This window comes from Castanea sativa, chromosome 1 (genome assembly GCF_040712315.1).
Source record: "Castanea sativa cultivar Marrone di Chiusa Pesio chromosome 1, ASM4071231v1".
NCBI lineage: Eukaryota > Viridiplantae > Streptophyta > Magnoliopsida > Fagales > Fagaceae > Castanea > Castanea sativa.
The window spans coordinates 68,978,424-69,000,700 of record NC_134013.1 but is presented as its reverse complement, the minus strand read 5'-3'; the positions used below and the strand labels follow the sequence as shown (position 1 = coordinate 69,000,700).

General features: G+C 36.4%; 1 protein-coding gene across 1 annotated transcript in view; it reads right to left on the bottom strand.

The window, feature by feature from the left end:
- LOC142622792 (WAT1-related protein At5g40230-like) overlaps nt 1-22,277 on the bottom strand; it is a 42,945-nt gene that overhangs the window by 8,600 nt on the left and 12,068 nt on the right. Inside the window, exons 4-7 of the mRNA XM_075796327.1 lie at nt 17,444-17,684; nt 17,173-17,331; nt 9,878-10,026; nt 9,370-9,440 (exon numbers count right to left, since the gene is read on the bottom strand). Of these exons, the coding sequence (XP_075652442.1) occupies nt 9,370-9,440; nt 9,878-10,026; nt 17,173-17,331; nt 17,444-17,684 (620 nt within the window). The remainder of the gene's footprint in view (nt 1-9,369; nt 9,441-9,877; nt 10,027-17,172; nt 17,332-17,443; nt 17,685-22,277) is intronic.

Sequence of the window (22,277 nt, the reverse complement as noted above, 5' to 3'; positions counted from 1 at the left end):
TTAGACGAATAAATTGAAATGTTAATTTTCCCAAAGTAGATGATCCGAGGATCAGACGTAACTTAGGTTCTGTTTAACACTTAGTAAAGAATATCAATTTAGACGAGGTATGTGGTCCGAGGATCCAGGCATACCAAGCTTCAGCTTGATACTTAGACGAATAAATTGAAATGTTAATTTTCCCAAAGTAGATGATCCGAGGATCAGACGTAACTTAGGTTCTGTTTAACACTTAGTAAAGAATATCAATTTAGACGAGGTATGTGGTCCGAGGATCCAGGCATACCAAGCTTCAGCTTGATACTTAGACGAACGAAGATAATGAACGTAATGTAGTTTACAACAAAAAACGGCCGAAGTGCCTTTTATTTAGTAATAGTACCTTCGTAGATTATTTACATTCCAGGGACGTTGTACAACACGTTCGTCCAAGTCTTCCAGATTGTAGGCCCCTATTCCTGCGACCGAAGTAATACGATAAGGTCCTTCCCAGTTGGGCCCCAATTTTCCCCACGCAGGATTCTTCGTCGTGCCCAAAACTTTCCTTAGTACTAAGTCACCAGGTCCAAGAGGTCGAAGTTTCACATGAGAATCATACCCCTGCTTGAGCTTATGTTGATAATAAGCTAGTTGAACCATGGCGTTTTCTCGTCGTTCCTCAACTAAGTCTAATTTTCTCATTAATAGATCATCATTGCTATCCGGAATGAAGGAGCTTTTCTTCAGGGTTTGGGAACCCAGTTCCGGGTATTACTGCCTCGGCTCCATAAGTCATGGCGAAGGGTGTTTCACCTGTGGATCTTCGTGGTGTAGTTCGATACGTCCACAAGACATGTGGCAGTTCTTCCACCCACCTCCCCTTGGCGTCACCCAACCCCTTTTTGAGTCCGCTCACTATTACTTTGTTGACAGCCTCGGCTTGCCCATTTCCTTGGGGATAAGCCGGAGTGGAATATCTATTCGTAATGCCCAGATCACAGCAGTATTTCCGAAAGGCTTTGCTATCAAATTGTAAACCATTATCTGAAATGAGAGTATGAGGGATGCCGAACATGGTAACGATGTTCTTCCATACAAACTTTTTTGCTTCCACGTCTCTGATATTTGATAATGGCTCGGCTTCAACCCACTTGGTGAAATAATCTGTTCCCACGAGAAGCCACCGTCTGTTTCCTGTTGCTTTGGGAAGGGTCCAACAATGTCCAAGCCCCATTGAGCAAAAGGCCATGGGCTAGATAGAGGATTCAGGACTCCCCCTGGTTGATGTATATTTGGAGCGAACCTTTGACATTGGTCACACTTCTTTGCATAATCTTGCGCCTCTCTCTGCATATTTGGCCACCAATAGCCCTGAGTAAGGGCTCAGCGCCTAAAGACCTTCCCCCGTGTGACTTCCACAAATCCCTTCGTGTAACTCTTCCAAAAGTAGCTCCGTTGCCCTCCTGGGTGTATACACAACAAATATGGTCCCGAAAAGGAACGTTTGTACAATTTCGGTCCTCGAATAACCAGAAACGAGTGGCTTTTCTGCGAATTTTATCTGCTTCAGCCTTTTCTCCAGGCAGGATGTCATTTCTGAGAAACATTACTATTTGATCCATCCAACTAGGCCCTGTCCTAATTTGAAGAATTTGAGTGGAGTTACCATCCGTCCCAGTGGGTTTCAACAAATCTTCAACAAGGATAATTCGTGGTAGACTTTGTGCCGAGGACGTTGCGAGCGTGGCTAATGAGTCGGCATGGGTATTGCCACATCTGGACACATGTAATAGTAAAAAAGACTCAAATTTAGACTGCATATACCTGACTTGGGTTAGGTATTCTCGCATTTTGGAATCCCTCACTTCTAGTTTCCCTTCCACTTGGCCTACCACCAACAGTGAATCTGAGAACATTTGCACCGTCTTTCCTCCCATTTTATGAACCATGTTCAGCCTTGCGAGGACGGCCTCATACTCTGCTTCGTTGTTGGTGGCCGAGAATCCTAATCTCAAAGATTTCTCAAAAGTAATTCCCTCTGGAGATATCAAAACTAGTCCTATACTTGATCCCCTCTGATTTGCTGCTCCATCAACATGGACTTTCCATAATGGAGGCCCTTCACACGAAATCATGCCTATCGACTTTTTTCCCATGCCTTCTTGATAGTCTTCTAACGAAGGCTCAGCAAATTCCGCCACAAGGTCCGCGATGACCTGTCTCTTTATAGAGGTGCGAGGCATATACTTGATATCGAAAGCTCCTAGGACAGTTCCCCATTTGGAAATTCTTCCCATATAATCTGCACTTCGCAGAATTGATTTAAGAGGGAGTTGTGTAAGAACAACAACCGTATGAGACTGGAAGTAATGGGGAAGTCTTAGTGTACCATGTACCACCGCCAAGATAGCTTTCTCCAGTGGCAAATAACTGCTTCTGCCTCATGCAGAGATTTGCTTACATAATAAACGCCTCTCGGATGTTATTGTCATCTCGGATAAGAACCAAACTAACTGCATGGTTAGCCACTGCAATATATGCAAACAGAATTTCATCAACTTCTGGTCGAGACATAACTGGCGGTCGCGAGAGATATTCTTTTAGCTGTTGGAAAGCCACCGCGCACTCCTCGGTCCATTCAAAACCCTTCCATTTATTCAATAATTGAAAGAAAGGTTTGCATCTGTCCGCGGACCGAGATATAAATCGGTTGAGAGTAGCAGTCATACCTGTTAGTCTTTGTACTTCTTTAGGATTCCGAGGTGGGTGTAAGCTGTTTATTGCCTTAACATGAGCAGGATTCACTTCAATTCTCCGGTGAGTCACCATATATCCTAGAAACTTGCCCGATCCCACACTAAAAGAGCATTTAGAGGCGTTGAGCCGCAATTTATACTCTCTTAGCTTCTGAAAAGTATTGCTCAGATCTTCCAGATGTGAAAAAACTTCTTTACTCTTTACCACCATATCATCCACGTATACCTCAATAGTTTTTCCTAGCTGTGCCTCAAACATTCTCGTCATCATCTTTTGGTAGGTAGCCCCTGCGTTTTTCAAACCAAAGGGCATTACCTTATAATGATAATTTCCTGTAGGAGTGACGAATGCAGTCTTCTCCTGGTCCTCAACGGCTAAGGGTATCTGGTGATAACCTTGGAAAGCATCAAGAAAACTCATCCGAGGATGTCCAACAGTAGCGTCAACCAATTGATCAATCTGAGGCATTGTGAATGAGTCCTTCGGGCAAGCTTTGTTTAAATCTGTGAAGTCTACACAAACTCTCCACTTCCCATTCTTCTTTTTCACCACCACCGTATGGGCTAACCATTCAGGGTAAAACACTTCTTTGATAGCACCTGCCTTCTTGAGTTTGAGCACTTCCTCTTTCACAGCTTCAGAATGTTCTTTGGAGGACCTCCAAGGTGGTTGCCTCCTCGGTACTACAGTTGGATTGACCTTTAAATGATGACATATGAAGCTCGGATCAACCCCAGGGGCCTCATACGCGTTCCAAGAAAATACATCCATATTTTTCCTTAAAAATAAAATCAGCTCCGTCTTCTCTTCCTGTGGCAATTGAACTCCAACCTGGAAGAACTTCTCAGGGTCATTGTCTATGAGAATTTTCTCCAATTCTTCGCATACCGCTTCATCTACCTTGGCTGCGGCAAGAGACTTTGATTGCTATGCTTCTTCGTTAGTCAAGGCCGAGGAGTCTGGTTCTGGTCGACGCAGAATTGCAGCCGTGACACACTGTCGTGCCACAGATTGACTCCCAAGTAACTCCACCACCTGGTCCCCAGAATGAAATTTGACTTTGACATGCAAGGTTGAGGAAACAGCCCCTAACACATGCAGCCAAGGTCTCGCTACAATGGCCGTATAGGGAGAATAAGCATCGACCACAATGAAATCTACGTCTACCACCTCCGGACCTGATTGCACAGGCAGTCTAATTTGTCCCTTCGGAACGACAGCTCTCCCTTCGAAGCTTATCAGGGGTGAGTCGTATGCCATAAGATCTTCAACCCTTAAATTCAAGCCTCTGAATAGGTCAGGGTACATGATATCTGCGCCACTGCCTTGATCAACCATTACCCTCTTCACATCATAGTTCCCTATTCTGAGGGTTACCACTAAGGCATCATCAGCGAGGCCGGATGGTCCCCATCTTGTCCTCTTCAGAGAAACTTAGGACTCGGCAGGATATTTACCTTAATCCTCTTCGCCGATCCCGTGACTCTTCGCCTAATGTTCGAGCTATCGACATTACCCCTGAAGCCGAGCCGTCCTTCCAGTGTGCCGCAAAAATGACATTGATAGTACCTGAGTGAGGTTTCGACGAAGGGCCGTCGTGGTTTGCCACTCCCGATTGGTTTCCTCGCCCATTGGGTTGGTAGAACCGGCCTTCAGCTTTTCCCTTCTTAACCAATTGTTCCAAATGATTCCACAAAGTGCGACAATCCTCGGTATGACCCCTCTCCCGGTGATAATGGCAATGGAGATTTTGGTTGCGTCTCAAAGTGGTCCCCCGCCATTTTATTTGGCCATTTGAAAAAAGGCTCATGCCTTATTTTCTCCAATAGCCCGCCGCACCGGCTCCCTGAAGACGGTGTTGACCACTTGTGGGGGTATGTGACCAGTCTGCCTGGAAAAATCCCGCGCAAGCCTATTGTTGTATCTGTCCGACCTGAAATCCCTTCTTTCTTGTGGGATAACCTTCGCCTTGCCTTTTTCCTGCTGCTAATCTTCTTCAACCCTTTTGTACTCGTCGATGCGATCCATCAGTCGACGTACGCTCCTGACAGGTTTCTTTGTTAAGGACTTCCTCAAGTCATGCTCTGTTGGTAGGCCGACCTTGAAGGTCCTTATTGCTACATCATCAAAGTCTCCGTCAATTTCGTTGAAAATTTCCCAATACCTGTCCGAATTCGTTTTCAGGGTTTCCCCTTCCCTCATAGCCATGGATAGTAAAGAATCCAATGGACGAGGAACTCTACTGCACGTGATAAAGCGGGAACCAAATGCTCTAGTAAGCTCTTTGAAAGAATCAATGGAGCCTGCCTTTAAGCCGTCAAACCATCTCATGGCCACGGGCCCCAGGCTAAAAGGAAAAATCTTGCATAACAAAGTTTCATTCCTGGAATGCACTGCCATTCTCTGGCTGAAATGGCTTACGTGTTCCACAGGATCTGTCCGACCATTGTAAAGAGTGAAGGCCGGTTGTGTGAAGCGCCGAGGTAACCTCCCTTCTTCCAATCTGCGCATGAAGGGTGACCTGGAGATTTGGTGTAACGCTCTACCCATTGCGTCATTTCCTAAGCCCCTAGGGGGGTAGTCCCTGCCATGCCTCCCATGCAGATTGTCTTCTTGGGAAGAGAAAAATTCACCTGGGGGAGTTCTGGATCTCTGCCCGTAATTGTCATCCTCGGATCCTTCCGAAGAGGGGTCAGAGACCGGAGGAGTTCTCCTTCGCCTTTCGTGGCGCAATCTCCTCTTTAGGCCGTCAATCTCCTTCTGCATGGCCCTGGCATTTCTTTCATAAGGAACTCTGCTTCCTCCTTGCGAATGACTTGCACTTCTGATGGTGTGTGTAGTATGTACACTTCCTTCTCGGTTCTCTCCGTGATCAGGATGCAAGGAGTGATCCTCATGCTGGGAGCCCACGGACTCCGTGCTGCGTTGTGGTCCTGATCCTACCATGATGTCCTAAACTTCCTTAAAGACTAAATTCCCACAGACGGCGCCAATTATAAGGGCACAGTTCAAATTCCCAAACCACGACTGGGAGGAAATGGGCTTGAAAGACCTTTCTTCACAATGAATTTGTAGAGGATGGGTTTGTAATCTAGATTTCAAGGATGGCTTAGACAATTACAAAAAGAACGGGCTTTGGGCCCAATGGAACAAAACAAAGAATCGTTTGCAAAGAGTAAGACTGAGAATTCCTCCTCGGACTGTTTCCGAGGATAGTTTATAATAGTATTTCTCAAGTTTGGATACAAATATTGATTATCATACACTTTTTCTTTCTCAAAAAGTCTCCCCCTTTCTTCGTATGCCTTCCCTTCTATTTATACTCCTCTCATTCTCTTCATCATCTTCCACTTTATGGTTGCAATCCTGATTTTCGGATACTTGTCCCATCCATTCTTCCCTAAAGCCCGCTGGGATTAGGGACCAAGTTCCAAGCTCTATGCTCAGGTCCCATCCTTCCATCTATCCAGTCAGCGTATCAATTACAGAGCTTTTAATGTATGAGCGGTGGTAGCAGCTTTACTTTAGACATTCCACCGCTCTTTCTATTGTCCTCCACGTATACTGTGTATCCTCGGCTTAACATTCCAAGGACAAATCTACTCCTTGGACGTTTTGGGACATTTAAATACTCCACGATCATTTTGATGTTTTCGGATTTGGGTTTCTAGCCCAAAAGACTTCGTTGGGCCGTCCTTCATAAATTACTGGGCCCAATACCCCTATAATAGCTATTACATTATAGTGCCTATTATAGTCAATCAAACATGCCCATAATGGTCGGACTTCTACGTCAAATATGAGATTAACATATTTTACAAATGTTATGAAAGAATGTGGGTGCATGATATAAAAGAGTGTGAACATTGTTGGATGTAAAATAATCAAAGCCTCCAAAATATAGAAAAAAAAATTGTACCAAATGACATTCAAATAAAGTAATGAATTATTTTATAGTTTTTCCAATAGAGACATCCATGGTTCAAATTTCACTTAAATCGAATTAAATTTTTTTTTTTGAATTATGTTTGCATGCTTAAACCAAAAACGAACCAGACCAGATAGAGATTCTAAAAAAAAAAAGCATGACTAGAGCCTACACCTGATTCAAGATTCATATACAAAATTTGAGGGTTTAAAAAAAAAAAAATGTATGCGTACATAAACGAAATTCCAATACAGAATGATTCAGGTTATATATAAGCTTAGCTAAAAAGGAGTCAAGCTTAGAGGAAGAGACAGAAGGGATTTGCATTGCATCAATTAGTATTTTGGGCTTGGGCTTCTCCAAGCAAACTGTCAAGAGAAGGAAGGATATTTGAAATTTGCAAACATTATGTCACAATGCTTTTAAAGTCCATCCAGATTGATCTCTTTAGTGGATGATTAAGTAGTACTGTGACGAGTGGTAGCGGCGGATCTCTCGTATGATTGCGGAGAAAGCTTAAAAAGAATGATCTTTTATTACACAGAATATTTTACACACGTCCCGAAAAGCAACAAAAACTTAAGTTTATCTTACCCTCATTTTACACCCCAAATAAAAGCATGCAACAATAGTAAGCACTTTGTCAAAATGCTATGTTCACAACATTACATTCACAATAAATTTTAAGTAGTAAGTTGTTATCAGTGGATAAAAAAACAATTGCAGTATTATGTAAATTAGAACAAGTAACAATTGTAGTATTGAATTTGTTGTGAAAATATTGTGGATGTAGCATTTTTCAAAGAGGTTTTAGCCATGATTTCTCTAAAAAAGAAATTAGTAGAGCATTGCATTGGTTTAATCTTGATTAGTTTAAACAATACAAAATATTGGTAGGAATATATTGTAAAAAATGATGAAGCATTTGTTTATATTGTTACTTATTTGGCAAGATGTTGGTATATTTTTTAATAGGAAGATGTTGGTAATTGAATGGAAGATCAATAGTTTAATTATTATTTGGTTGCGTACATTGAAAAAAATGTAACTGATAACATTAATAATAAAACTATCATACAACAATTTCAAAATATGAAAAACACAGAAGGAAATTTTAAAACTTTATATATTTGATTTTTTTTTATGTTATTATATTCAACTTTTATTTTTATTAAATTTTGTTTAATTTAAGTTTTTTAATGACTACCCTGAAAAAAATTCCTAGAGCCACCAAAGAATAGAACCCACAATTAATACATAGTATTAGTTATATACATATATATTTGATTTTTCTTATGTTTTAATATTACAACTTTTTTCCAAGAGTCTTATGTGGCCAAGGTTGGCTCTATAACTTTGGAGGTCTAAGGTGAAAATTTTAAATGAGGTATTTTTTATATTTAAATATTAATTAAATAATATTTATTGATTTTTTTTTATTTTTTATTTAAAATCTATTTTTCTTACTTTTTGAGATGCAAAATTACTAATTAAGTTTTTGTATTTAAGTTCCTCTAATATTTTTTTATTTTTTAATATCCAGATAAATATTTTCTAGTAGACATTTATAATGAGCAAATATTTATAAAAAAAAAATCATAATTAAAAATTATAATTTAACTAAAAATAAAATTTGAAATATAGAATAATAGAATTTGGTTATTGCAACTTTTCTTACGCTGTGACCACTTTATACTTTAAAGTCTAAATTTGCACAAATAAAAGTTAATTTATTACATGATTCAATAAATTAGTATCACTAAAGATTTTTTGTGTTTTGGGTTTTAAAATTTCAAGATTTTTGGGTTGATATTGGTGTACTGTGGCTGGGTTTAAGAATGTTTTGTTAATAAAACTTAAAACTAAAAAAATCTTGATACTTTTTAAATGCTCAAACTCATCTGCTCAGTGGGTGGGGGTACTGTAGGTTAGTGTCTTTAGCGAGTGTGTGGGCGACGTGGCTGTGATGTGCTACAGTGATAATATGTTATGCGCAGAGTATAGTGCAGTCAGAAGTGTGCATTGTTTTAGGATACGATGAGTTATTTTTAATGCATTTTATTGATTTTAAAATTTTTTTCTTAATTAAATATATAAATAAATATTTATTTATTTATTTTTATATACAAGTAGGCCCTTTTTTTTATTTTTTTATTTTTTTATTTGAGAGCTTTAGGTGATTGCTTCAGACTTCAGTTGCTTTTATATATAGTTCGGTCGTGTTGCATAGTCTCTCTTTATCTTTTTAAAGAAATCATAGTTTCTACTTTCCTTTGGCCATTGTAATAATCATTAAAAAAAAAAAAAAAATCGTTTGCATGACAGCAAGGCCATTTTAGGATAATTTTATCTAACATTATTATTATACAAAGTTAAAGAAAAATTTGCATGCGTACAGAACACCTTTATGGATAGGAACAATTTTAGGAGTTTGCTCGTATTATGTCAAATTATCGAACCTTTTGCAGAGGTTTGTGTTTCTGTTTAGTATAAAGGCAGCAACAGATCTGAAAATAATATAAGGGGAGGTCTGACCCTTGAGAAGAAATTCGAATGTAGTGAGCCAGTACATGTGAAAATGGAACCAAAGCACCTTAATTTGGTCTATGCAGCAGTGCCATTGTTAGAAGATCCCAGGCTACTATCCAACAAAGGGCTCTTTCTATCAGATGAAGATCCCGGGCTGCCACAGAAAGAGTCCTCACTCAAATCTTCGTTTGCTTTTGCCCATATGACAGCATAAAACCCAACTGATAATATAATTGCTCCAATGATGCTGCAACATCAGTAAGAAAAGATGGCCAATGAATTGTGAAAAGATATAAATCCAAGGAAACTAACGGAAGTACTAGCTGATATCATTCTTCTTGGTCAGAAATAAATTCTGTTCTGTTGGAAGAACAAACGTGATTTTTAAATATGAACATATTTTTCTAGAAATGTACTTAATTAGTATTGTTAATGTATGTACCATGTATGAGTGTTAGTAGTGAATGCATGCATGTACCAATTAAGTATGTAGAACCTAAGGCCATATAGAACCTACATATAGTCTAAGGCCATATAGTCCATATGTACCATGTACCAATTAGGTTCTAGACTAAGGCCATATAGTCTACTCACTAGTAGAAAGCCAAAAAAATATATTAATTTGCTTTTAGTGCTTCCAAAATATTTGAGTGTTCTAGTGTTCAATAGGGGGGAAATGTATACCTCCAAAGATAGAGAGCATCACCAAGGAATATGAAACTCATAGCAGCTGCAATGGTTATTGACAATGGTTTGAAGATTGATACATACACAGGCCCCTTCAAGTGCAAGCCCCATGTGTGAACAACAACGCCCAAGGAGAAACCAGTTCCCTGATATATGAAAGAATGAAAGTTAGACATTTTCAATAGCCAGATTATCCTTTTGTAGTACACGTATCTTACCGAGAATATAATAGCAGCCAGTGCTATATCTGGCCTTAGTCTAAAAGAACTTAAGTTCCCTTCTGCTATTAAACATACTGGTGGCTGGTGCAGATATAATGGTTGCAAACAAGAAGTATAAAGAGGCCAGAGTGAACTCTGCTGGATATATCTTCATAAGTTGGGCCTGTAAAATGCCATAAAATTTAAATTTCGCTTATACATTTGTCTCTCTCGTTGATTTTGCCACATCTCATGCTAAAACACTGAGATTTCAAAGAATTGCCTAAAAAAGTACCTGAACAATGAACCAGATTGAAGATAGAAGAAACTCAACGGCAAGTAAAAGCCCGCCTATGACCCATTTGGTTTGGGATTGGGATGAGCCCAATGGAAAATAATGTGGAAGGGCTGGTGCTTCAGATGCGACCGATATGATTGTAGGGCCCTTGTAGAAAACAACTATTTATGCACCTAATATTGATACTAAAGTTCCCATGATTTTAGCCTGAGTGATTGAGCTTCTCAAAGCTAGAACTTCCATCCTTTTTTAAACACCCATAAAAGGAGAGGAAAGAATAAAATTTGGTGAGAGTTGTTACCCTTAAATGTATTCTACTTGGTGATTAAGAAATGAGTAATGTTAGACATCCATAATTTTTTCATAACAAATCTTAGGTAACAAATTATTATTAGAGGGAATTTGGGCCCATATTCCTTTTAATAACAACTTACTACCTAAAATTTATTGTGGATATAACATTACTTTAAAAAAAATTACTATATGGACATGCAAAAGAAATCAAATCAATATTAAAGTACCTTAGGGAAAGGGAAATATCGAATTTACAAAGGATAAGACTAAATTTATAAAAGATTTGTTATAACCATTGTGCTGCATTTAGACAATCTCGCATTCATAAGGAAGACTCAAAATAACACACCAAGCAGGACAATAAAAAATGTTAGGATTTAGATTTGTGTTGTCAAATCCTTCTATCAAATGTGTGTCAACTAGTATTGTAATTATTGTATTTTTTTTCTTAGGTAAAGTGTTGAATTTGGAGCTGCTAGAAAATCTCAAGTTGAAGAAGGCTCACTTGAGTGAACTCATATAGTTTCTTGAGCGATCATTAAAATGAAGCAGAGACTTCTCTTGATCCTTGCTTGGCCAAGGCTATAGATTTTGTAATCATAACGACTCGAAGACCGTTTTAACCTAACTTTTACCCATCTTTAAATACTCTTTGATTCACAACCTTCGTGAATAAGGTAGTTGTAGAAGAAACATTTAAGAAAGCCTTTTCTTCCTTGAACCTAAATAGAAAATCTTAATTCCCTAGGCTTTTACACCCATAGAGCCTTAATGGGTTTACATCAAAACCATGGAAGTTGTTATCTCTTGTCAATGAGATTACTATCGTACCAAAGTTCTGAATTTGTGCAAATGAGTTCATTCATGGTGAAGATTGCATTGAAGATATCCCAATTCTATATCCTCTATGGTGGGAGGCAAATGGATCGTTTACTTATATTGAGTTTGAATGCAAAGGTTTTGTAAGTAGAGACTGTTGTGACTTCTTTTTTTTTTTTTTTTAATTTTAATTTATAGTGAGTTTTCATTGGGGTGGTTATCCCTGGAGTGAATTTTTTTTTTTGAAAAGTTCTTCAAACATTTCCCACTTTGCCACAAGTCTTTGTGTTGATTTTCTATTTTCTATTTTCCTATTTTTGGATTGAGGTATTCTTATATGATTACTTCTAGGGTGTAAATGGGTCGGGTTGGATGGTTTTTTTAGACCAACCCAAGTTTGTTGAGTTGAGAAATTCCTAACACCCACCGATCAAAATTGTGGAAACCAACCCAACCCATATTGTTGAGTTGATTTGGGTTAGTGGATTGTGCTTACATATTTCACGGCTCATAAAAAATTGGACTTTCATTAGCTATTTAATTAATTTTTAAATAAATTGTTACAAATCACATAATATGCTTAAATTATATTGTAAATTTCCAATTTATGAAAGCTAATTCTTAAAATACCAAAAAAAGTCAAACTAAAAATTTAAAATAAAAGTAATAAAATAAACTTATATATATATATATATATATATATATATATATATATATATATATATATATATATATAGTGGGTCGGATTAGGTCAAATGAGTTGAGAAGCCTATCAACATGTACCCAACCCAACTTGAGACCTAAAAATAAAATTCCAACCCAACTCAACCTACCTACTAATGAAATCCAACTCAAGATGTCCAGTTGCATTGGGTTTGGTCGGTTTTGTCAGATTGGTTGATTGAATGCACACCCTTAATTACTTCATCATGTATTCGGTAAACTCTCATCAATTAAGTTAATTCAAGTGATAATTAATTTGATTATTAGATCAATGGGGGTGATTATTATATTTCTCAAAAAATTTGACTTCACACACCATTGATATCTTTTTAAGACCTTTCTCCATTTTGTAGTTATAAATTTATACCATAAACTGACATTTAATCAACCATCTACATTGCCCAAGTACGATAAATAACCAGCCAATAGATTATATCATTCTTTTAGCTTTCTTAATTAGCAAGAGATATTTGTCATCATTGAAAAACCTTATGATTAAACAATTCTTATATTTTTTAAATCTTTGTTTAAATTAGATTGATGTGGGTGAACACCAATCCCACATTATCACTAGGTGGCACTACAAAAAACGCGCTTTTGGGCCGCGTTTTTTAGTCGCGTTTTTGTAAAACGTAGCTACAGACAGGGGTTTTGAACCGCGTTTTACAAAAACGCAGCTCCACACTACAACAAAATGTATTTTTAGTGACGAAAATTAGTGAGGAAATATTTTTCGTCGCTAAAAATATAGCTTTAGTGAAGAAATATAAATTTCGTCACTAATAATGAAAAAAATTATAACATTTAGCGACGAAAAATGAATTTCGTCGCTATTGTGATCTGAAAAATAGGTGCTAGTGGAGGGAAACTTTGGCGCGAGTTTAATTAGTCTATAGTGACGAAATATTTCGTCGCTAAAAGTTGAAATTTTTAGTGACGAAATATTTCGTCATTGTAGGTATTGCTGTGGATAGTATTAGTGACGAAAATCTTTTCGTCGCTATAAAGAAAAATTAGCGACGAAAAATATTCGTCACTAAAAATAATAATAGTTTTGCACTTATATGTTTTTAGTGACGAAATCACAATTCGTCACTAAAAATATAATTTAGTGACGAAATATGAATTTCGTCTCTAAAAATCTTAACAAAGCCCGGTCTTTAGTGACGAAATTGAAATTCGTCACTAAAATCTTAAAAGCCTAATTTCAAAACCCAGCTAAACCACAAAATATTTTCAATACCCAAGAGCCATTTCGGTCAAAAAAAAAAAAAAAAAACCAAGAGCCATTTCGCTTCAGGTCGCCGGTGATCGGCGATGCTTTAGCGATGCGATCGACGACGCTTCAGGTCGCGATCTGCGACACTTCAGGTCGCAGATCGTGACGCTTCAGCGTCGCCAACGATCGGCGACCTGAAGCGTCGCGATCGGCGACGCTTTAGGTCTCGATCTGCGACACTTCAGGTCGCAGATCGCGACGCTTCAGCGTCCCCAATGATCGGCGACCTGAAGCGTCGCGATCGGCGATGCTTCAGGTCGCGATTTGCGACACTTCAGGTCGCATATCACGACGCTTCAGCGTCGCCAACGATCGGCGACTTGAAGCGTCGCGATCGGCGACCTAAAGCGTCGCGATCGGCGACGCTTCAGCTCGTAGATCGCGACGCTTCAGGTGTCCGATCGTTGCCGACGCTTCAGCTCGCGGGCGACGCTTCAGTTCGCTACACTTCATCCTTCATTCGGCGACGCTTCATCCGACGACGCTTCAGTTTGCGACGCTTCCGGCGACCCTTCCCCTTCCACCCAGCCAGCGACCCTTCGCCTCCCACCCCTAAGCCTGGGTATTTTTTTTCTCTTTTGAGTTAATTTTTTTGTTAATTTTTGTTTAATGATTCTAGTTCCTTTGAGTATTTTTGTTTAGTGATTCTAAATGCTTGATGCTAATTTTTTTGTTTAATGATTCTAGTTCCTTTGGGTATTTCTTTGTTTGATACAGTAATGGGTATATGCATTTTTGTTTAGATTGGGTATTTGATATTTACTGTGTAATGGTTGTGAAGAAAGTTTCTTATATACGTACTTATCAATTGTTATAATTTTTATTTTATTTTTGTGGTTCTTATTGTTTGGATGATTCTAGTTTTGGATCCTCACTCTCTTGGTTTGGTTTCCACATTGATACCAGTGTTAGATATATGTAGTGTACAAGTTCCTATACATTAGGTGTAATGTATGAACTCAAAATGAGATTACCCATCTTCTAAATTTTCTTGTGTTGATTATTGCTTATGTAATGATACTCTGATTTCACAATGGGATTGTGTCCTCTGATTGTTATTTTACTTGATTTAATGGGGGATTGTTCTTTAGATTATGTTTTAGATACGTTGTGCTACTCTATTAATATTTCTTGCAAGACAAATGATGAGATTTTTTTCCCTAATTACTAGTTTTTTCTATCATCCATTTTGATGACAAAATGAGTGTTCAATCTTTTGGGATTAGTATAGAATGAGGATATAGACTATAGAGATATATGAATGACATTACAGGTGAAGTGAATGGTTTTGTGGAATTAGACTTTAACACTAGTATTGATGAGGATCATGATGGCATTGGTTAGTTTAAACAGAAGCACTTTAATGTTACTTTAAATATTGTCAACGCACTTTAAGGTAGAAGTCTAAGGATTTTGGTATATATGTACTTAACATAAAAGTTTAAAATTGATGCATAATAGGTGTAATTTGACCTTTCCATCTTGATTGAAAAGTTTATATTTTCTTTCTACAACTTATACATTAGGAGTTGTGATTTTAATTTATTGGTGTGGCTACTCTTAATGCATTGTTAGAAATGTTTCTTATAACATTGTTAATGCTTTTACTTTACGATTTTAATGTAGTATTGTTTTTATATTTGTGCAGATTTCTTATTGGTGGCTTTTAGGGGATTTACTTTTGGCATTACTTGAAGACATATGAAGACATCTTTCGTTAGTTTTAATTATATTATGCTACCATTTTTGTATTGTTATAAAATATCTTGAGTTATTGTATGTATTGCAAACAATTATTGGATGGAAGGAGTTTGAATTGGGTACTTGTTTTATTTTTTACTTGTGGAATGTATGGATCTTTTTTTTTTTATAAATGTGTTGTTGAAATAAATGTATTATTGAAATGTGAGGTTTTAGTAATGTAATAACAGGTTACAGGTTAATATTAAAGTCATGAAAAAAATAAAAACAGGAAATAAGTTTTAGTGACGAAATATTTCGTCACTAAATGTAGCAAAATTTTGTAAGAAATGGTTTTAGTGACGAAAATTTTCGTCACTATATGTGCATGGATTTTCTTAAAAATAGTTTTAGTGACGAACTTTTTCGTCACTATATGTACCCAAAAATAGTTTTAGTGACGAAATTATTCGTCACTAAATATAATTTAATAAACTAAAGTGTTTTTAGTGACGAAGTATTTTCGTCACTGAATGGTGTTTTTAGTGAGGAAAACATTTAGCGATGAAACGTTTTCGTCTCTAAAAGGTTTTTTTTTTTTTAAATCAAATCGGACTTTTAGCGATGAAATTTTTCGTCACCGGGACTTTTAGTGACGGGGTTTCAGCGACGAAATGAATTTCGTCACTAAAAGTCCGATTTCGTCACTAAAGGTTTTTAGTGACGAAAAACTGGACTTTTAGTAACGAATTTTTTCGTCACTGAAAATACATTTTGTTGTAGTGCCAGGAAACACGTATAGCCGCGTTTACTAAACACTGCTATAGACCCGCACTGAAGCCGCGTTCTTTGGTGTTGAGGCTGTGTTTGGCTGGTAGGATTTCAGCCGCGTTTTTAGAAACACGGCTCCAGGGATTTCTTTATTTATTTTTTTAAATTATTTCTGGAGCGGCGTTTAAAAAACGCAGCTCCAGACCCGCAGAAGCTGCGTTTCATTAAACGTAGCTCCTAAATGTTGAAGTCGCGTTTGATTAAACGCAGCTCCAGACATGTTGAAGCTGCGTTTATAAACGCAGCTTCAACATGTCTGGAGCTGCGTTTAATCAAACACGGCTTCAACATTTAGTATAAATATAAAAATAAAAAAAAATTCCCTAAATCATTCCTAAATCAGATCGCAAAAAAACCCTAAATCAGAAACCCCCGCTCCTCCATCGACTCCTTCTTGCTCTCTCTCACTCATCTGCCCAAACCCAAACTCTCTCTCATTTCGAAGCTCTTCTTCGGCCTCACCGACTCCTCCTCTACCAAACCCAACCCATCCAACGACCGCCCTCGTCTTTCAATCTCCGCCGTCGATTGGCCTCGCTTTCAAGTTCGCCGAGTTGGAATGCGTCTCCAAGGTTGCTTCCCTTCTATCCTTTAACGACTCTCTTTTTCTTTTTTTACCCAAAACCAAAAAGAGTTTATGTCGATTTCAGTTATTCATTAATCAATTGAAGCGAAATATTTTAAACTTTTTTAATGTTATGATTATGAACACAGAAAAGAATCTAAACACAACATATATGTTCTTCTTGCTTGGATTGTGATTATAATTTTAAACTCTGACAAAGCGTTTACAAAATTTTATGATAATCCCTAATGATTATCACTCGTTGCTGGTGTTATGTATGGTCTTACAAGCATGTATTTTGCTGGTGTTATGGTTCGTTTAATTCTTGTTGCCACTCCTGCTGTATGTCTTATTAGTGCCATCGTTGTTTCTGCAACTATAAAGAATTTGACTCTTGTAGCAAGGGCCAGGAATATGAAACTCATAGCAGCTGCAATGGCTATTGACAATGGCTTGAAGATTGATACATACACAGGCCCCTTCAAGTGCAAGCCCCATGTGTGAACAACAGTGCTTAATGATAAACCAATTCCTTGAAATATGAGAATGAAAGTTAGACATTATCAATAGCTAGATTATCCTTTTGTAGTTCACGTATCTTACCGAGTCTACGATAGCTGCTAGTGCTATATTTGGCCTTAGTCTAAAAGCACTTAAGTTCCCTTCTGCTATCAAACATACTGGTGCAGATATAATTGTCGCAAACAAGAAGTATAGAAAGACCAGAGTGAACTCTGCTGGATATATCTTCATAACTTGGGCCTGTAAAATGCCACAAAATTTAAATTTAGCTTATACATTTGTCTCTTTCGTTGAGTTTGCCAAAAGTCATGCTAAAACACTGAGATTTTAAAGAATTTCCTAAATAAAGTACCTGAACAATGTACCACATTGAAGTCAGAAGATAATCAGTTGCAAGTAAAAGGCCACCTATGACCCATTTCGTTTGGGATGAGCCCAATGGAAGATGATGTGTAAGGGGTGGTGCTTGAGATGCGACCGATATGATTGCAGGGCCCTTGTAGAAAACTACTATCAATGCACCTGATATTGATACTATTGTTCCCATGATTTTAGTCTGAGTGATTGAGCTTCTCATAGCTAGAACTTCCATCCTTTTTAAGCACCCAAAGAGGAAAGAATCAAATTTAGCGATAGCAGCTAACATTAAATGCAATTTACTTGGTGATTAAGAAATGAGTAATGCTACTTTCCCAACAATTTTCATATATAACAAATTATTGGTGGAAATTTGGGTCTCTCATTGACATCATTATTTTACCTACCATTAATTATTTGCCACTTAGAATTCGTTGTGAAATTGTTGCGAATATAACATCACTTTCTAGAAATTACTACATGGACGTGCAAGAAAAATCAAATCGGTATTAAAGTGCCTTAGGAAAAGGAAAAATATCATATTTACAAAATATAGACTAAATTTATGAAAGATGTGTTATAAACATTGTGTTGCATTTAATTGATAGTCTCGTATTCATAAGGAAGAGATGCCTAAGGAAGTTTAAATTTTATCACAAACCAAAAATAGATAAATAAAGACTCAAAATAACACACCAAGCAGGACAATAAAAAATGTTAGGATTTGGATTTGCGTTGTCGAATTTATCTATCAAGTGTGTGTCAACAAGGGTTGTAATTATTGTATTTTTTTTTTCTTCGGTAAAGTGTTGAATAACTTGAATTGGAGCTACTTGAAAATCTCAAGTTGAAGAAGGCTTACTTGAGTATACTTATTTACTATAGGTTTATGTGGAGTATAGTTTGTGTTTGATTTGGATTAAGACTTGACCCGATATAAAAGTGTTATTATTTTTAATGAGAGATTTTTTTGAGGCTTAGTCCATGGAGCTTTGGCTTGGGCTTTGTTGATCCTCTATGTGAGATTAAATTCCGTTGTGTCAGATTAGAGTTTGGTATGTTGTTTTGAGAGAGAAACATTTTACTGTTGCATCTTGTATTTTTCCTTGAAAATAGTGAATTACTGAGGCCCGGCTTAGGTCAGATTGGCTTCTTTGTCCCTCTTTTCCGTTCTTATTTTGTTGTTTTGATTTAATTGGTTTTTTGAGAACAAAATTGTGTTGTATTTTGATTGCATATTTCTATTTAGATTCATTTGAGGGAGAGAAAGGATTTCAATTCAATTTATAGCCGTTGAGATAATTTTGCATATTTTAATCAGTTGTGTGAAATATTTTATTCCAGTTTAATGCTTTTGCTAATGAACAATACTCTTCAAAACCAAGAAAGTGAATGTTCATGAGCAAAAAAACTTTTGCTATTTAAAGAGGCTGTTGGAGCAACATTATGTTGGTTTTTTGTCTAAATTAGAGACACATTTGTGTTTGGAATGTCTTTGGGAGATGCTTTTAACTCGTGCCTAGACATGGCAAAATGGGTAGGTCGGGTCGGATCGGGTCAATCGGGTTGTGGGTGAAATAGGTCACGGGTCATTTTAAGCGGGTTAAAAACGGGTTTGGGTCAATCGAGTTGCAGGTAAGGTCGGGTTGACTCGTATTTTTTACATGAATTTTTTTTCTTTTTTTATTTTTATAAAGAAAACAACATGTGTTTGCCATTTGGAAAGTTATGCAACAAATTACTTGATGAAAAATGCATTATTTTGAATTCATCACTTATATCAAGAATGAACTCAGTTAAACTTATTAATACTTATTCAATAATTTTAAAATTATACAAATCCTAACATTGCTATCTAAAACAAAATAATACAAAGATAAGTAAAACAAATACACAAGTTTTATTTCTACACAATATCAACATTCCAAAATATAAAACAAAATTACAAATGACTTATTAGATAACTCATTTGATAAAGAATAAAAACAAATAAGAAATTTACAATCTTGAAAATTAATTTTATAATCTATTATCAATTGTGGTTGGCACTTTATTTTAATTTGAGATATACATTAAAGTTTGATTGCTTACTTATTTATAGATGGTCTCTTTTATGAATATCATATCATTATTAAGCAACACACACTCTAGGATATATCATAATTTATTTTGAAAAGCTTACATAAATTGTTAAAAAATAGGTCTAAGTATTCATAATTTATGTTAATTTGATAATTTGGCTTCACTATTTTCACACTTGTGAATGTTTCTTACACATGTCTACAATTTTAAATCTATATTTTTAACTCTATTGTACCCAGATTATCTTGGCATGTACTTTGCTATTTGATATCTAAAAATCTTTACTCATTACAAAATGTTCAACTATTTATCTTTCAATTAATTTGCATGCAGTTATGTAAATGTATCAATTGTTTCCTTAAAACTCACAATAAACAATTAAACCAATATTGTCTTAATTTTACTATTTTTTTTTACCCAAAAAAAAGTTTTAAAAAATGTTTCTGGTTCGGGTCGAGTTGACCCACAAAAAACACAAGTCAAGTCACGAGTCAACCCGTTTTTGCTTTGGGTCAAAAAATCGAGTTTGGGTCGAGTATTTTCAAGTCGGGTCGGGTCGGGTCAGAAAAATTTTGACCCGTTTTGCCATGTCTACTCGTACGAAAGTTTCAAATTTGTGCAAATGAGTTCATTCATGGTGAAGGTTCCATTAAAAACATCCAAAATTCCGGATTTGTGGGAGACAAATGGATCGTCTGCTTAAGTTGAGTTTAAATGCAAAGGTTTTGTAATATTAAATAGAGATGTTTGGAGTGATTTTTTTTTTTTGGGTGATTATCCTTGGAGTGATTTTTTTTTTTTGAAAAGTTTATCAAATATTTTCCACTTTGTCACAAGTCTTTATGTTGATTTTTTACTTTTACTTTTCTATCTTTTGATTGTGGTATATTCTTATATGATTACTTCTAGAGTGTGAATGGGTTTGGTTGGATGATTTTTTCAACCCATCAAATATGTGGAAACTATATAATTATCTTTCACGCCTCATAAAAAGTTGGACTAACTATATAATTATCTTTTAAATAAATTATTACGAAATATGCCTAAATTATATTGCAAATTTCCAAATTCATGAAAGCCAATTCTTAAAATATCAAAAAAAAAAAAAAATCAAACTAAAGATTTAAAATAAGGGTAATAAAATTAACTTATATATATGGTGGGTAGGGTTTGATCAGATGGGTTGAAAAGCCTATCAACCTAAACCCAACCCAACTTGACCTACCAACTCACGAAATCCAACCCAAGATGTTAGGTTGAATTGGGTTGGGTCGATTTTGTCAGATTGGTTGATTGGATGCACAGTTGCACACTCCTAGTTACTAATAGTAAACTCTTATTGATTAAATTAGTTCAATTGATCATTACTTTGATTATTAGATCAATAGGGGTGATTATTAGATTTCTCAAAAAGTTTGACTTCTTGCACCATCGATATCTTTTTAAGACCTTTCTCCATTTTGTAATTCTTAATTTGTAACATAAACCGACATTTAATTAATCACCTACATTGCCCAAATACGAGAAAAAATGAGCAAATATATGATTTTACTTCTCTTTTCTTTCTTAAGCAAGAGATATTTGTTATCGTTCAAAAACATGATGATTAAACAATTCTTATCCCTTTTTAATCTTCGTTTAAATTAGGTAAATGTCGGTGAACATCAACCCCACACCAATCTCTTGTCATTTTTTGGAGGACGAGAACTTTCCTTTGCCAAATGACTTCCCATTGTTCTTCATCTTGAGAAATTTTCGGAAATTCTTTGCAAGAAACGCCACCTCCTTCTCTACATCGTCCTTATCGAAGGAATCACCCATTCTCTCATTTATAGTTTTAAGAGCAAGTGATTTGCTGAAATTGTGAGAAGGCAGTCCGAGCTCATAGGTTTGGAGAGATCCAATGAGTTCTTGAATCTTTATCTCATTTAAATCTTCGCTTTTCTCTATGGCTGTGACCTTGGCCCGGAAGCTTTCAGGTAAGGATCTCAAGATCTTCCTCCCCACATTGGCATCTTCAATCTTCTCCCCAAGATTAAGCTTAGCAATCACTATCTTGTTGAGTCTCCCATTAAAAGAATCAAACGACTCATTGTCACTCATCTTTACTTCTTCAAACCGAGTAGTGAGCATTTGAAACTTAGTGTCCTTAACCTTCTTGGTACCTTTGTACGTTGTCTTAAGAATGATCCACACCTCTTTGGCGATCTTCTCATGTGAAATCCTATGAAACTCATTAGTAGAAACACCACAGAAAATAGCATTAATAGCTTTGCTATTGGCATTTGCCAAAGCATGAACAACCTTTTCCAATTCGGATTTGGCAGTAGTGGGTCTTACATATCCATTTTTAACAAAATCCAACACCATCTCATCAATAGCAGACAAAAAAGAACGCATATGTGCTTTCCAAAAAGTACAATTACTCCCATCAAAATTGGGAGGAGCATTAAGAGATTGAGATCTATCCATCTCACACGGGGTCTAGGATCACACTAGGATAATGAAATCTAATAAGTGTACTCACTCTGATCCCAATTGAAAGCTTGAATTTTTATTAAAATACAATAACTTATTCAGACCCCCAGTTAAAAATTACGACTAGATTGCTTTTACTCTAACTTAGACTAAGTGCGAAACAAGAGCAAATAAGCGCAATGAACCAATAAATCTACCCTAAGCCATATTCATCTATTATCAATAATAAAATGAAAGCTTAAAGAGTAGGGAAGAGAGATGCAAACACA